Source organism: Chelmon rostratus, chromosome 6 (genome assembly GCF_017976325.1).
Source record: "Chelmon rostratus isolate fCheRos1 chromosome 6, fCheRos1.pri, whole genome shotgun sequence".
Classification (NCBI taxonomy): Eukaryota; Metazoa; Chordata; class Actinopteri; order Chaetodontiformes; family Chaetodontidae; genus Chelmon; species Chelmon rostratus.
Window position 1 is genome coordinate 19,629,084 of NC_055663.1, and position 17,627 is coordinate 19,646,710.

The following is a 17,627-nucleotide window of genomic DNA, read 5'->3' on the forward strand; positions in this document are numbered from 1 at the left end:
AGTATGCAAAGTCAAACATCACAAATCATAATGATAACGTAATTTCTCTTGTTTTTTACCTCTAGTCCCACTTCAGACGAAGTGCTGTCACTCAAAGCTTTAAACTCTAACTTTGTAATGTTCACTTTTAATGTGTGCCCTGCCTGAGGCTCTTTGAGTGTTGAACCCTGCAGACTCTGCTCTTGCAGCTTCTTACTTACAGTATGCTGCAAAGTGGAACCTTAACAGAACCACATGGAAGGAAACAAAACAAAGTCCCACACTTCTGGCATATCCTCAATTTACTGGATGTTCTGAACGTACAGCTGTTAAAATGTGTGCCCCTTATCAACAGATGGAGTACAGTTATGTCCCACTGCTGTATGGGATGGTGCTGGAAGTGACAGTGAAGAGCAAGAATACTTTTGTGGCTGCAACTAATATTAAACTGGAGGAGGAGTTGCTTGACAAGGAGACCTGGTTTCCCCTCAGGAACTGTGCAATCTGACCTCAAAGTGTGCTGCACTGTGTGTTGGCTGCCAGCAGGGGGTGCAACCACACAGCTGGACGGACTCCATCCAAGGAGCTCTCAGACTGAATGAGTAAGACAAATTCACCTGTGTGGAGGAGGTGTGCACTCTCATTTATACGTATTTATCCGATGGAAATTAACCTCACTCCGGGGCTAAATTTGCTTGGCAGTGGATGATGTATTTGGATGAAGTTACAAGGCTGAGTAGAACTCAAGCAAGGAGACTGTTTACTGTGTAAAGCATTATTTAGCATATGCATGTGTTTTGAATTTAAATCAAATGAAGGACATTTGCTAATTAGTCAATTTTTTATGTGGTCTTGATTATGGATGAAGGAAAGAGCATATTACTTTTATTATCAAACTTGCACTTTCATTTGTACTTTAACTTTGTTTTCTTCTCTGCGAGTCAAAACTGTCCTTGTAAACGTGTGCGGTCGAGACTGTCGATGTGACAGATTAAAGAGGCAGTGATGCAGTGCTGTTAGGATCTGCCTGCCTGATACCTGCCCAGACTGAGTGTTTGTCCCTTTGGGCTGTGTCAACTGCATGTCCTTGACCAATGGAATTGGAGGCGGGAGGCAGGAGGGTGAGGGAGCGGGGGGGGTGAGGAGTGAGGAGAGTGTGTGAGCAGGATGACAACACTGCCTCTCTGGCCTGAGGGGCTGAGTTAACACTCTCCCCCTCACTCCATCCTTTGTCTTATCCATCAGTGGCATTCAAACACAGTTATGCACATGCATGCATAAGCATGCAAAAGCAGACAGTCACATGCCCACACAAATACCCCTGAAGAAGCACCTCCTCACACACACACACACTCTTTTAGAGCTCAGGCAGGTCTTCATGTTATCTTAATGCCATCCTCCTCCTGACAGACCTGCTGACCCGTATTCTCCTCCACCTCATTCACAGGATTTAGTGATGAGGAGGATAGAAATAGACTTCCCTGCACTGGATTTGGTTCAATAATGTATACCACTGTGAATGCTATTTCTATTACTCCCTGCTGGGTCCCTCACAGTGAGGTAGGCTTGGAAGAAAATGCTGGCTGCTACTCTTCATAGTAGTATTCACAGAGTATTAATGGATCCTGGCATCACTCATCAGTTGCAGACCTAACAGAAGAATTGCATCTATTGTTTTGGAATAGATGATTAATCCAAAAACAACACTGTGTCTTGCGCTTGGCTACGATCTTCTTATGTGTGTTCAAGTCTGCCACAATAATTGCACTTGCATCAATTATTAATTCTGTGATAAGAATCTAATATCCCACTCCAGGGATTTCTCCGGCAGAGCGATTCTTCGCTAGAGTCTCTTTTCAGGCCCGCTGGAACCTTCTGGTCTGTTCCTCTGCAGCACAGAGTGCAGGCAGCAGAGAAAATGCACATCTATTTTCTGACAATAAAACTGGTATTTATATCTGAGGAAATGGTGCTCTTGATTTATTTATATATTTTTGTTGTTGTTGTTGCATTAGCCACGCTTCTCTATCTGTTGGCGAGGTGTGTGTGTGTGTGTGTGTGTGTCTGCGTGCGTGTGATTCTGATATGGAGAGCTGTTTTTAGGAACACCAAACAAAGACGAAGAGGGAGGCTGGATCCAGGCTGCATCCGTCTCGGGACCGGAGAGGCACCCAGCGGTAGCCTGGAGGTAGAGAGAAATGTGTGTATAGCTGTTAAATACACGAGCGTCACATATGTGTAGGCATTTCTATAAAAACTCAAGAGACCGACCCTCAGTAATGCTGACTTTGTGAATAAATGGAAAGATGATGATGGTCACACAATGTCACCTGATGTAATTTAGCTCTTCAGCTGACTCCCCACCCCCCCCACCTCCTCTCCCTCTTTCTGCATGTGCAGCTCACCTTTCTTCAGGCTGGTGAAGGGCAGCGTGTACTGGCCCACAAAATCGCTGCTGAGAAGGCCGGTCTGGTCTCGGACACAGAAGCGGATGAGGCAGAGCTCAGGGACGGTGATGTTGAAGTTCATGTCAGTATCCCAGTGAGGACTCAGAGCTGTGATGGTAATCAGAATAAGTTTGTTAAATCAATTTTTATATACTGTAAACAATTAACCCACAGAGAATTAGCCCCTGACTCTGCAGCTCCTCTCAGCTCTATGAAGCCTTTAGCATCTTGTTTTAGTTCACTGTCACTGTTCTCATAGTGTTAGTTTCCGCAGGCAGATGTTTTCAGTAAAACAGCTGTAAATATCCCCTGTACACTACACACTCAGCACCAGACTTCAAAGGTAAGACGAATCAACTAGCTGATGCACAAGTAGAGCATTTAGCAGCTAGGCAGCTAGATTGTTTTCTTTGGAGCTGGTAGAGACCAAAAAGTGAGCAAGACAGGACTCCAAATTAATGCTAATGCTGCTCCACATCTTGTGGATGTGTAAATAATCCACAAGACCAGGACTCCTGTAGCTGGTAGAGACCAAAAACGGAGCAAAAAGTGAGCAAGACAGGACTCCAAATTAATGCTAATGCTGCTCCACATCTTGTGTAAATAAGCAACTGTTTGTCAAGAAAGTTCGCCATATCAACTCTATGGGGTGATATGTCAATGTTGTGTTTGTAGCTTGTTTGCTGCCCCCAAGTGGCCAAACTACTGCACTTACATGTGTAAAATGAGCCACAAAGCCAAAACTGGCACAAATCCAGCTAAAGCCTTTCTAGAAGAACTTATTTTGGTAAGTGATATTCAAGATGTCACTGATGAAGCTCTCGTGCGTAAACTAAGCTCTTGTTCAGTCAGTGCTCTGAAGCCAGAGGACCCTCACAGCAGAGGACATGACAATGCTAACATGCCGATCTTAGTTTAGCATCTCATCATGCTAACGTTTGCTAGTTAGCACCAAACAGAAAGTGCAACTGAGGCTGATGGTAATGCAGTTCGTTTGTCGATATTTTTTCAGGTGTAAAAATTCAAATTCACTAGAGGAAGAGTCAGGGAATGACCTGCAGGGGACTGAGTATCCACAAAAATTCATATTAATCTCTTGAGATATTTCATTCTGGACCGAAGTGGGGAAGTGACCGACAAATGACAACAGATTATTTAACAGACCCACACTTTGATGCATGACAAGTCTTATTTGGGTGCAACATTACAGTGACAAATGAGGAAAGAGCCCATAATGAGTCATCTGTGTTGTAATTCTGAATCCTTTTCTGATTCAAAATAAGTTCCTCTCTAACATCCAACTTTTAATCTAAATCCACATTCATTTGTATTCACCAGTGACCTTATCTGTTTCATAGTGTGAAACGATTTCATGATTTATGCCCATGCATAAGTGCTGTGCTCCCTTCAGGACTCTAAACCATCTCTCCCACCCTCTCTCCTCCTCTCCCTCTCTGTCTCATGCCAGCAGCAGCAACACAGTGTTGTATCTCATCAGTGCTACGTCCTGATAGTAAGTTAATTTTTTATGTTCCTATTGTATAAAGACGAAAGCTCCAAATCAAATGCGACATACTGCGTGTTCTGCGGCGAACGCCGGCTGAAACACAAAGTCTGTCAGAATCCTCGACAGCTGGAGGATTAACTTCCACACTTGAAAGTCTGATGACAGTTACAGGCAGTAAATTTAAGACCCAAACAGCCATTTTCACAGTCATCATTGTAAACAATAATAAACTAGCCCCAGTCATTATGGCTGTGATGGCGCACAAAAAAAAATCTCCATCCAGCTCACGCTGTAGCACTTCTTCCTGTGTGCGGTGACGGTAAGCTCTGTGTTGCCAGTCATAGCAGAAGTGCATGACAGACTTCTCTTCAAAGGAAATCCACTTGCAGAAACTCATCAGCACATCTCTACTCACAAGCCCAACAGCAGCTTACTGGGAAATAGATTTAAAAGGAAGGGGGGGGGGGGGGGGATCAACAGGAATCCCAAAGAAATGCTGCTGTCATAGAAAACTCCCTAGAATCCAGTTTAGGTGGTTTCCATGTTTTCACTTGAAGGTTTGTCTCACAGTTTGCAGGTAGTAGGCATGTTCTCAGATGTCAGTTGTATCTGTATTTGTTCGTACCACTTTGCTCCTGGATGGATTGCTGTGACATTTTGTACAGATGTTCATGGTTTTTCCATTATTGATCCCCTGACTTTTCCTCCAGTGCCACTCTGAGGTTGACGTTTGTGGTTTTGGATGGATTACTATGAAATTTATTACAGACATTCATATCCTCCTCAGGATGAAGCAACAGCTTCACTTAGCGCCATCTAGTCAAAATGGAATAGTTTGTTTATGACTGAAAAAAAACGCTGGGGGGATCGAGCCTTTTCCGTAGCTGGGCCCAGACTCTGGAACAAACTACCCCCTGACATGCGCACCATCACAGACTTTGGCCTCTTCAAAACTCGGCTCAAAACATATCTTTTTAGACTGGCTTTTAATACACGGTAATGTGGTGACATTTTATTTTATTTTATTTTATCATATCTTATTTTATTCTATCTTATTTTATTTGCATTTAATCTCTTTTTTTATTTCCCTGATATGTGTTCTATTGTTGCTATCTTTTAATCTGTTTTTCATTTCTAATTTCACTGTTTGTTTTTAACTGGAAAGCACTTTGGTCACCTTGAGTGTTGTAAAGTGCTGTATAAATAAATTTTGATTGATTGATTGATTGAAAAAAAAACAACCTGTCAAGCTAATGACTTTCCCGCCAGTCTCAGCTGTCGTTTTTGTTTATGGCTAACTGACCGGCAAATGTTAGCATGCTAACATGCTAAGCTAAGATGGTAAATATGGTAAAATTATACCTGCTTAACATCGGCGTGTTAGCATTGTCATTGTGAGCAGGAACGTCTCTATGTTCCTGCGGTCCAGTTTAATATTCCAGACATTGAGTGGAGGGAACAGCGTCAGGCTTCAAAGTTTGTGGGGAAACGGCAGGTGAAGGTTTAAACACAGTCATGGCATGACTGCTAGTTTGGTCTAAAAGATACCACATGGCCTTTTGAACAAGGTCAAAAACTAGATTTTCATTGGAGGAGGTCTTTTAATTCAAAACCCTAATCTTAACCCTGTGTCCAATTGGGAGGATGTTAGTATGCTAATGTTAGCATTTAGCTTAAAGAATGACATGCAGCGAGACTGTAGACTATCTGTGTTGCATTCAAGTTGCATTTAAGTCTTTCCGTCATTCTTCATTTCTAAAACATTGAAAGTTAAACGCTTTGCCAAAGCAGACCTGAACTTGTCAAGCTATGTCCCAGCTGGACCAGGAACAGAGCCTTGCAGTACTCACAGTTGTTTTTGATAGTATGTGTGTTTTTTCTGCACGAGTCAAAGGCAGTCCCGTGAATCTCCACTCTGACAAAGGGGTCCAGAGCTTTGCCACTCCTGGGGAGAGGTAGGTTGGACCCACTGATAACCTGTAGACAGACACACACACAGAGGCAGTGTGACAGTCACATGGGTGGGTCACCGACTTTGTAATTGATATCAGGGATAAACAGTAATCATAAAAGAGAAGAGAAAACAGGAGTGCCAGTAAGAGTAGAGAAAAGAAGGGGAGAGGAGAGGGCTGTAATTACACTAGTCTGGAGAGAGGCAGGCTTATCTGCAGTCCTCTCACACTGAGCCTTCCCTTCCCCGGCGCTGATCAAAGACAAACCTGCATGTACTTATCACGACATGCCCCGCTTGGCACTGATGGAGCTTTACAGTGTCCGGCCCAAAATTACAGTCCCTCTCCTCTCCTGAAGTCACGCTACAAAACACCCTGCATTATGCTCATGCACAGCTACAATGGCCCATACTTGTGAGCGTGTGCTAGAAAGCAGTTTGGAGTTATCGCTTCATAAAGATTTGCTATTGAAAAACAGACCATTGCTTATAGCTGACAGTTTTATGCTAAACAGTCTCATGAAAGCTCACAGGGAAATATTGTTTTCCCGAGCAGATGAATAATTTACTGTTTAAAGATTGAAAACTCGACCCTACCTAACTTACAACACTGAATGCTGCTCATGACTCCCGATTCCCACTGAGTTTAGAGCTGAGTCAAGATTGGAGGATTTTCCCTGAAGTGATCAAGTAATACAGAATGGTGCTGTGAATAAAGAAAGGTGAGGTTTTTCCCAGGGCATCCAAAACAGAGCACACCACATTTATATTTCATGCACTGTGCTGGGAAGATGTACAGTGTGTGCGTCTGTGTGTGTGTGCATACTCCTTTAGAAGATTCTGTCTTCTCTGTGTTTTTGTTAAACTTGTGTTGTCTGACCAAGATTTTCCTTCATCAAACAACAGCAGAAGAACATTAGCAGAGGTATGGCATGATGGGACTTTAAAGTAACAGATTTTATGAATTTTGGTTGCATTTAGAACAGCTACTATACTGACTGAGCAAGGTCAACTGAGAGAAACGTATGAACACACAGACTGATTTACGGTTAAAGGTCAGTGATTGTAATTTGAATAAACTGACCCTTTAAGAGGGATTTTCACCATGATTTATAGCTGTTCATAAAACTGATTCCAACACAGTGATGATGACTGATTATGACGTCCCTCGTCTACATCCTCTGCAGCAAGTCCGTATGAGTCCCAAGTGATCCCAGTCAATTCCACATGTTGTCTTTGCAGCACAAAGCCTCACATATCTCTGAGTCCCACTGATGTTCTATAACAGCAATCTGTTCTATCTCTGTAATTTGACTTAGAAGAGTTGATGTGTGAGTGTCGTCCTTATGGCACACTAAAGAGATGTGACTCGTCTCTACCGCTTCATCTCCCCTATTGTCATGTGGCTGAGATACAGTACATTACAAGCGCTGCCATTCCTGTCCCCAAGATGCTTAAAATAATGGAAAAGGGATGATTTATTAATTGGACCCCAGGTCTAATTGCATTAGATCACCCCCCCCTCTCTTCTTTCCCTTTTTTTCTAAGGGAGATAATCTAATTAAACGGAGACACTCTCAGGGAGTTTTACATCATTGTTGGTTCACAGCATCCGGCGGGAAAGCATTTATCTGGAGGCAAAGAGCGAGATGCTGCACAATCCCTAGATTGTGAGGCACAGACACACATGCACATGCACGGAAAGCACACACACACACAGTCCTGTAACATTATACCTTAATCCATAAAGCCAGCCCGAGTGGATTATTCAGCGTTCAGTGCTCCATAGCTGTACCTTGAGCAGCAGGTGTGTGGGTATGAGGCAGTTCCGGCTGCAGCCGGGATCAAAGCTCCTCTCTCTGGACATGAGCACCGCCGGCTTCAGGACATATCCACAGCCCCCGTTGTCCCGGAAACGGCCATCATTAAGGTCCATGGGAAAGTCAAGGGACTGGAAATTTAGAGCCACTGCAAAACACCACGGGACAATCTTGGAACAATGAAAATGAGGAGCCACAGAGCAGCGGCAAAGAGATTTATTGGAACAAAATTGAGAATGCCTAAAGCTTGTTGAAATAAAACGAGCAGCATGAGATGATCTCCTGCATACCTTCTGTTTTTTAAAGGATTTTTTTTCGTTCTGCAGGAGGGAGCTAAATTATACAATGACTTGAAATGTTTCTGCAACAATAGCGCACATTGCATCAGGGACACTTTCACAGTCACCAGCTGTGAGATACGTGCATCTGTAGTGGGTTTTCTGCGCTGCAAAGCTCTGTTTTGGCAAGTGTGCTGCAAACACTGTGTCTTCAGTGTCATCAGTGACTGCACTTTTCAGACATCTGAGGAGATTGTCAGATAAAGAAAGCAGAGGGTGTAATCCTGCTGGCAGGTTAATATAAATATGTGATAAATATACGATAAATATGCAGAAAAACGCCTTTAATTACCCAACACATTGCCATGCACCCTTCTGCATGTTTTTATATACGTATGTCACAGGGTCCCAGTGAATGTTCTGCTCATCTAACTGTAATTGATCCATCCAGGCTGCTTCTCGGCGCTGCAGTCTCCTGCAACTGCGAAAAGTGCCGATCACCATCTGCACAGCTGCCACCGAAGCACGTAGGCAGTCTGCTCAGCAATCAGCCGGGCCTCGTGTCAGAATCAGTGGCTGGCTGGCTGAGTGATGGAGACGGCTGAGCAGGATGTGTAAAGGCAGGGGGAACACTCGGCAAGACGCTGCCAGACACATCAGGGTTGTGACTTTAAGGTCGAGTGTAAGCACACGTTGGCATAAGGCTCAAGGATGAGTTTAGGAATTAATTTTTTTTTGTTGGTATGGAGTCAAACCCAATGCTCACGCTTGACTCTAAAGTAATTATAACTGCACAAAAAAAAAAGAAGCTGTGACCCAGACAAGGATGTAGTTTAAAGGGGAAAAAATGCATTTAGGAAGGTGCAAATCGATTTAGAAAAGGTGTGATAAGGGCCGGGAGAGGACTTGCTCCGGGGGAAACCGCAGATGAGGCGGTCAGGCTGTGGACTGGAATGAAATGTTCTTTTCACTGCTAATCGACAGGACACTTGGCCGGTTGTTCCCTTTGAAGTTTGACAATCTTACTCTCCGTGCCTCATCTCTCTCCGTTTGTTAGAAAAAGAGAGAGAGAGAGAAAGAAAAAAGAGAAAGAGAAGCTTGTAATGGATTGTGGTGGCTGTTCTGTGTGTGTTGAGAACTTTTTGATTCCTGTTGAAACTGCTGACGCGAAGGGATCAAAGAAGCTCTCCTTTCATGTCTTTTTTTGAATGGATGTTTTCAGGGTTTTAATCTCGACCAAAATAGAAGCAGAGTTGACAACAAAGTGCTAATAACTTCAGGAACATTTCGTTACCCCTTTTTAATTTGACACATTTATTGTTAACTAATATATCTTGTGTTTCTTTTAAAATCCCTTTTTATTTGCCCATTAAACATAAATAAGTGAAATACCTATATAGATGGTTTAATTGATGAACTTGTATAATGTTTTATTGATTCCTGTATTAACTGACCAATTAAATGGGCTCAATTTGCTTTCTAAATGTTGCCATGTCTTAGATTAGATAACAGCACGTGTACTGCATGCATACCATATTGATTTGCATTCTTTGTCTTTGGAAATGTGTAAAGGTTCAAAAAAACAGGAGAAAATCAGCATGTTTGTTAAGTTCACTCCTACGGCCAAGTGTGTGTGTGAGTGCGCGTGTGGTCTTTCTCCTATTTTGGAATATATTTACTGTCTCCCACTCACCAAGCTGTGAGCCGACGTTCCAGAACTCCTGAGGGTTGTAGTTGGATGAAGACGTCCTCGAGCCCGCTGGGTAAATCCTGCTGAGGAACTTCTGGTTATGCTGAACAAACTCTGCACCTGAGAGAGGACGCACAACATACACAGGTCAGATATCTCCCCTGACACACGTCCATTTGTCCACTGATGATGATCCTGTACGTTCAGTCCAATCGTCTGACTCAGTCACAGTTGCTGAGCAGTGATCCAGGAGAGCAGGTCTATCTATTTTTTTCATAAAAATGCCATTTTTCTGATTCGTCATTGTGACAGATCACAACTCTTGACATTACAGATATGACTCTTTGCTCTCTGATTTGTTTGTAACTTTATTGATCACTTGCTCATATTGAAATAGGCTCCCATGAGCAAGACACACCAATTGCATTGTTCAAGCTCAATATCAAAAGGAAATTTTTGGGGTATACATGAGACAATGGAAACTGTTTGACCTGATCAGGGTTTGATGCCTGTGTAAACATCCTCATTCTGGATAGAGTAAAAAGATCTGGCACACAGCTTCACTCTGTGTGTGTGATCGTACCAGCTGTGTAGTCTCCCTGCAGGGCTTGATGATGACAAGAGACTACAAGGTTTTTACAGCGCCGCCGTAGCCGAGACTGTTCACGGTCCCTGCCAGCCAAGCCAACCAGCTCATAATGTAGCTGTGTGTCTGGAAAGCGTCATTCCTCTTCAGCGGGAGCAGATTTCATTTCTCCACATCACTCTGCTCCTCCAGCAGACTGCAGCGCAGTGACAGTTTAACTGATTATCAGTTGATTCGAACCGCTGTGGGCTCTTTTCCACTTCCCCAACGGTGAGACGAGAAGGCACATTTCTGGGCTTCTGCTGTTGTGCTTTATTCCCTGAAAGTACTCCCCTATGCCGTATATGTCACGTTCAATATGCTCTCGCTATTATGGAGGTTTCTGGCACCAGACGTAATTGCATTTCTCATCCAAAGAGGACTTACAGAGACTTCTCCTTTGAGCTTAATATAATCATAACTCATGTGAATCTGCTGGGCTCATCAGAATGATATTTTGCAACATTGGCAATTAATTACACACATTCTTTATTACTTTAAAATCAGGCCTCCCTCGTCTCGGCCCATAATTTCGGCTCCATAAATAATATTTTACCTGAGGTTCTGGCCAGCTTCCGAGCTGTCTTCTCTGCCATGGATGTGTTCTCATAGTAGTTCTGATTGTCCTTAGAGTGAGTGAAGCTGATGAACTTGACAGACCTGGTGTATATGACCAGGTCAGATAAAGCCTCTGCCACCACCACCTTCTTCTTCTACTCATTAGATTTAGGGTAGAAGGGGAGATAAAACAAAGAGAGCATTCACCAAATTGCAACAGGTTCATAGATTAAAGCTTTACCCTTTTGTCCCATCAACTATAGTATCTGTACAGCGTCTCCTCGTACAAACAGTCTATTTCTGTCTCTGTGTTTCTGCTCTAAAATCTAACTGACTTACTTTCACCTTTGGCCCTGCCTTTCTGGGAGACCAGAACTTTGCTTTGGTTTGATGCTCCTCGTCCTCCTCATCGTCCTCCTCCTCCTCCTCCTCGCCCTCATCTACACTCTCCTCCGCCTCTGTCTTAATCTGAGGCTTTAGCTTTTTATTCTTGATGAGAATCTTATACTGCAGGTCCTGGTGAAGCCACAAAACACACATGAACACACGTGAATCATGGACATCTGCTGCACGCTCACCCCCGCTCTAACAGAGCCGACACAAAGTTGCATCAGTCAAACAAACCTGCATCCTCAAACTTAGGACACAAACATCAAAACACTTGCTTTGCACAAACCGCCCCCTCTCTGATTTATCAAAAAGATAGTATTCTTCAAAGAGTCACTCAGTAGCCACATCCACATCAATGCGCGAACACAGCCAAGTTAGGTGGGATAAAGAGGCAGGAAGCAGCAAGTGTACCGAATCACTCAATCACACATCTGCTGCTACATTTCACCGCCCTGGCTCCAAATCTGTTGTAGGGCTCTTTATGCAGATGAGCAGCAGTATGCTAAAAGTAAAAAACACTACGGCCTGGACTTGGAAGCGGCTCAATGGTGAGCCACATGACAGGAAGTCACCCTGTCAGCATCACATACTGTATGCACAGGAAAAATATGCCAAAATAATTACAGATCTGCCAACATTAACAACCTGTAAGAGCCCGAATAGTATGAAAATTATAAGCTTCCTCTGGCACTGCACTCTTTCATTTTTTCATTGCTGTTACAGAAAAATGATACAGTCTGGAGAGCTGCGACACAGGCTCTGCTTATGTTGATGTAATTTAGGCTATATGAGGGTTTTTAAAGAGAATTATGCCCATGTTTACAGTAAAAATAGCATAAAGCAGAGTAATAACTTGTTAATTAACTATGGCTTATTTCTAATTAAGCTGCATAATGGAAAAACAGAGGGCAGAAAATTGGGTTTTCCGTCCTTCCAGCGGCTTTGACGATTTAGTAAGAAGATTTAAAACCTTTAAGTGGTCAGAGAGGCGCGTTAGATAATGAACAGTTCTGAGGACTGAAGAGTGTTTCACTGTTGGATGTGTGAAGATGCATTAATGTGACATGTGAACACTGATTCACTGTTCAAGTTGCTAGGGGTTAATAGTCAAGATAAATCCACTTGTGCTGATGCTCCTATGTAAGCCACCGCTTCCTGAGTCATATAGATTAAAAAAAAAAAGTTATGGGGAAGTAAATCTTATATGCACATGCAGGGTAAAACACAACTCCTTTTTGCAGTAAATTCCAAAGCAGCAGGCAGCAAAGAAACTCTGGAGAGACGGCGCGCGCTCATCCACCCTCAGAGAAAAACCCTTCATCCTTCTCGTCACATTCAGTCGGCTGGAGTGACTGAACCGGCGTCTTTCAGGCCAGTCTCTCAGTCATGAGTTGAGGCGGATGCTTTCAGTGGAGAAGTTGCAGCCCAAACAGGATAATCTAAATGAACAATCAGCTCAAGTGCCTCAGCACACTTACAATGATGGACACTTCTCAGAATCGCCCACATCACATCAGATTTTGTGAATCTTTGAGAGATTAAAGAGGCTTGGAAATGCGGACGTCCATCTACCCCTCCGGTCCCATTGGAGGAGAGAGGCACAGGAAGCCTCGGAAAGAGACTAATGAGGTCCTCCGTGACGCAGAAAAGGTCTCATTTTTTCCTTGTTTAGCTTTGCTATGACAGGCAATGAGGATTTACACATACAAACGCTAGCATCGCTCTGTCTGCACCGGCAGCTCTAACATTAAACACAGATCTTGCCTCTGATTTGCTGCTCAGATGGACGTGTCTTACATTTGGGCTTGGGAGGTCTCTGGTGGTTAAGTGTTCCAAGGGAGCTCTCAGCAGCTTGTCCCCCAGGATAGAGATGAGGTACTGTGCCATGACCTCCTGCTGCTCCTGCGAGCAATGGTTTTCCAACGACAGAATCACGGGATAAGCAGACACCTGTCAACACATAAATATAATCATGACTCAAACCCCATTTCAAACAATTAGCATCAACCTGGATCTGCTGCTCTCTCTGCAGGCTCTCAATTAAAGACACATCACAGAGAAGGGCCCGAAACGCCTGAATCAAAGACAACGTGCAAGCAAAGCATTACTATCAGAGATGCTATTAATTAGGGGAAATGCAGCTAAGTGGGGTCTCCTGGGGCCTTCAGAGGCACGAGTGAACACTGAGTTAGATGCCTGGAGCACCAGTCCATGTAACATACTACATACCTCGAAGGCATGTTGCTTCACAGTGGTGACGACATCCTTGAAGAGTATCTTGGTGGTCAGGGTGTAGCCATGGTAGACTACAGGCTCCATGTCGGGCCCATCCCAGCAGTCAATCTCCAGACAGCGACAGCCTTTCCTCAGAGCACTGTGCCACACAAACACACACACATAGACAGACACACTGAGCTGCACTGCTATGATAAGCACTTGTAATGTACTGCATCAGGAATTAGAAGTGAAGAGCTGAAGCACAAACTTTGCTATTCCTTTTCACAAGTTCTCACAGCAGAGCCACGAAAGCCACTTCCTCACATGTGACATATGGCTGTATATCAATACACGTGGATAATGTGCAGCAAACATTGCAATCTTATAATTTATTCCAACAGCATCCACCACCTGAGTGAATCTGCTCCTCATTTAACCCCAGAAAAGGGTGCATTTCCATTTCTGTGCTTTCAAGTCAAGTTTACGCAGCACAGAATGTGTCTTGTTGTTATAAGATATTTCTTGCTGTTGGTGGTGGACAAAAATGATATCACTTTCACAGCAGGGGTTGGGCAAATAACAACTGTGGCAATGATACATTTTCTGGCAACCCTGATGCAAAGTTATATCACCCTTTTACTCCAGACAGTTTGACTGTGGAATGGTTCTGCTTTTTGGGGAATCAGAATATTGCTGTTTTGCATTTAAATGGCGGCGCACACGATCACGCGCCTGCCGTGAGTTTCTTCAGCACTTGCATGTTGCTCTTTCACTTCCGCTCTTTGGTTGCAGAAACGTCATGATTGCCTTGTGCTCTGCAGACTCGCTTTGCAGCCCCTCTGCTACTGTGAGAATCATGTTGCAAGCTCTGTAATTGCCTCCTGCATTTCAGAGAATGGATGACTGGACAGCACATCGAGTTCATTTTTTAATTAATATTCTGGCTGCTTTGTTATCTTTCATATTGATTTATTATGATTTTGTGTTTAATTGTACAGCTGACTGTGGAGAGCAACAGCGTGCAGAGAAAGAGACAGGGAACGTCATGTAACTGAGGTTATAAGTGAGATTTTTGTTTTGCATTTTTCAATTGCATACAGTTTAAATGTGCATGTACAGTGCTCTGCAATGGAGTTAGGCTAGCTGTTTCCCCCTTCTTCCTCTCTTTATGCTAAGCTACGCTAACAATGGCCTGACACCAGCTCCGTCCTTAATGCACAGACATGAGAGTGGTGTCAATCTTTTCATCCAGCTTTCGAAAGAGTGTATTCCTCCTCCTCCTATAGGCTTTTGTTAATCTTGTATTCCTCCACTCTCCCACCTGTGAGCCGGTGGGATTTCTAAAATGCCACCTCCTCCTCGTGCCACTTTGTTCTCCTCTCTCGATGATTATTTCATTATCTAAGTAAACCAGAGCTTCCAGGCTGCTGGTTTGGAGGGTTCCACTCAACCAGCCAGCCGGGGCGCTCAGCACTTTCACAGGGACCATAAATACAGCACTTGTGCTGCCATCAGCCCCTTTTGTAATCACCTCCATTACCCCATAAAGGGACCACAGCAATTTCACTGTCTGCCTCAGCACATGAGTGGGTCCATGAAATGAGAGGAAAGGAGAGTATCCAGATAACACACATGTAGCTCTGGAGGAGAAACTTGAGAGAGAAGATAATAGTGTATTGAGGGGTTTTCAGATCTGTATCAGAGCCAAACACTGTTTAAATTGGCCTTATCATTTGTTTTTGTTTTGACCTACATAAAAAAGTAAAATATATTTAGCAGATTAGTTGATGCAGGCTGATATATATATATATATAGGGATTTTTTTTGTTTTCCTGAAGTGCTGCATCATGAAGAACACAAGCTGTACTGCTTGCACTGTACTTTCCTACCAGACATAGGCATCCAGGTGGCTCTTTCCCACCAGCTGATCTCCAGTCAGGTAGGTGTTATGTGATGAGGAGATGAAGTAACTGGTGAGAGGCTGGTTCATGTCTTGGTACACGGATGTGTGGGCCTGGTCGAACACGCAGCAGTCTTTGGACTCCATGTATCTGAGAAATCCTTCGAATGTCATGGACCTGCTCTCTCTGGCTGGAGGAGGAGGAGGAGGGAGGAGGCACTCTGTCAGTTACAGTCAGAATCAGCATCATTTCATCTATCAATTATTATTATTATACTTATTTTAACCAACCCGATGATGGTGCTAGATGAAAAGTCCAAAGTCATTAGAATTTATCTTTTTGGCATTATGACTGTCTGTACAAAGGTTTATGGGAATCCATCCAATAGAACAAAGCAGACAGACCAACAGACTACCTCTAGAGCCATGCCACTATAAACTAGCTCCTTCAAAATACAGCTACTCAATAAAGGTTACTGAGTTACAATTATAACAGGACACAACTTCAGTAAAATCTGAACGAGAGTGACATTTAAAAACACAAGTATGCTCAGTCTGAGGTGAGTGTAAAACTACAGAATGGTCCGAAGTACGAGCAACTTCACTGACACAAGTCTGGTTTGATTAAAACGTCAAAGACAAGGCCACGAGGGGAGAAGTCAGCTACAGCTCCCAGGGAGCACCGCTGCAGGAAACATCCAATAACTGAGATTAAAATTGGCAGACGTTTTTGTTTTTCACAGCAGGGGAAAGCACAGGAGTAATTGATAACGTTAAAACAACTGCACTGCATGCATCGCGCGTGCTGGCTCACTGTCGTGGCTCATTGGGGCACTTGATGGAACTGAGCCGTCACTAACGAAAATTAGTTTCACCTGTGCCTTGTCTGCTGTAACAAGTCCAAAGGTCTGCTTTGTTGCTCGTGCAGCTCGCGGTAGGCTCAACCAAGGACATCAGAGCTTTGACATCTAACATCAACTCTGCACCTCCTCTGTTTTCAGGTAGTTCCCATTCTGTCGGATTCAAAAACTGTACGATAAAGTGAAAAACGTGAGGCCTTCAGTTAAGCTGCAGCACAGACTGGCTGTGAGCCTTAATTGTGCTGCTGTTTCCTTGTTTTTCTGCTTTTGATGCTGTGAATTAGCCAGAAGTACACCAGGCCCGAGACAACATCTGGTCTACTAGTCCATTGACATGCCTGACTCTTCCATTTTCCTTCTGTCATTTCAACCCCCTGCCTCTAGACTTCACTCTGTCGGCCAGGAATCACTGGAGCTTAGACCTTAACTCCTGTTTTGTCTAAATTAGCATCATTACGTGACAAAGCCTTGATTTTTACAGACATTACATTTTTAACCCACAGTAATGAGCAGTGAGCAGCCTGATATGGTACACAGCTCTCCCTCCGCTTACCTGTCTCTTCAATCTCATATCTATCAATCAAGCTCTCTGCCGTCTCCTCATTTGCAGTGAGCTCCATCTGCTCCTTGTGGAGGAACTTGAGGAGGACGCAGGCAGGCAGTGTCATCTGGCCTGAGGCGTAGCGTTGGTACAGATGCTGGATTTGAGCTCTCCTAGTGGAGGGGGCCTTGCTTTTCTTCATCTTGCCCTGCACACAGTCATTATAGCCTCTTAATCCCTTGTCGTTTATCCCGGGAAGTTGTTCTTTAGTTTCTTTGTGAAACTTTCAACTTTTATGAGCTCAACATGCAATTCTGAAGAAGAGTACATGTCTACCACTAATTTATTTAAGGCTTGTGCTTTTCTGCAAGGCTGAATGTCTGCCATGATAGTGTTAGAAAGAAAGAAATGTTGAATTTAGGTCCATTTAAAGCACAATACTCCCAATTATTCCTTACGGTGCCATCTTTTAGATACTTTAAACACTTGTAAGTGTTTCAAAGACACATCACTTCACTTGCTCTCTAAAAATATACAGGAAATAGTGAACAGAAATGTCAACTCAGAGATATAGCCCAGCTTTCTGAGCTCACTGTTGAAATTCTTCTTTTTCAAACTCAGCATGAGAGAGAATTCGGGAGAAGTCAGGGTCTTCACTCTGCACAAAGTTCTCCCATCCTCTCACAATGCACCTTCCCTCCCCCCCCCCCCCTCTCCTCTCTGTATCTCTTACTTCCATCAAATACTAAAGCAACGTCTGTATGACTTTCTCATTTTAGTCCCTCTCCTCTCCTTGTCGTTCCTTTCAGTCAGTGAGACAAAAGTGTCTGTGACTTTGCCTGGCTTTCTGTGTGTCTCCCTGTC

General features: G+C 43.6%; 2 protein-coding genes across 3 annotated transcripts in view; one reads left to right on the forward strand and one right to left on the reverse strand.

The window, feature by feature from the left end:
* The window catches only part of pik3c2g (phosphatidylinositol-4-phosphate 3-kinase catalytic subunit type 2 gamma), a 15,822-nt gene extending 13,881 nt beyond the window's left edge, over positions 1 to 1,941 (forward strand). For both annotated transcript variants that reach the window (XM_041938846.1, XM_041938847.1), the window contains exon 33: positions 335 to 1,941. In XM_041938846.1, the coding sequence (XP_041794780.1) occupies positions 335 to 487 (153 nt within the window). In that variant the 3' untranslated portion in view covers positions 488 to 1,941. The remainder of the gene's footprint in view (positions 1 to 334) is intronic.
* On the reverse strand, positions 272 to 16,965 carry LOC121607847 (1-phosphatidylinositol 4,5-bisphosphate phosphodiesterase zeta-1-like). The gene is given in 11 exon segments (XM_041938848.1): positions 272 to 2,161; positions 2,385 to 2,534; positions 5,784 to 5,910; positions 7,680 to 7,852; positions 9,676 to 9,792; positions 10,854 to 11,013; positions 11,195 to 11,371; positions 13,043 to 13,195; positions 13,475 to 13,619; positions 15,352 to 15,553; positions 16,776 to 16,965. Coding segments are annotated over 11 exon segments (1,677 nt in total). The 3' UTR covers positions 272 to 2,078.
* Positions 16,966 to 17,627: the final 662 nt, after the last annotated feature.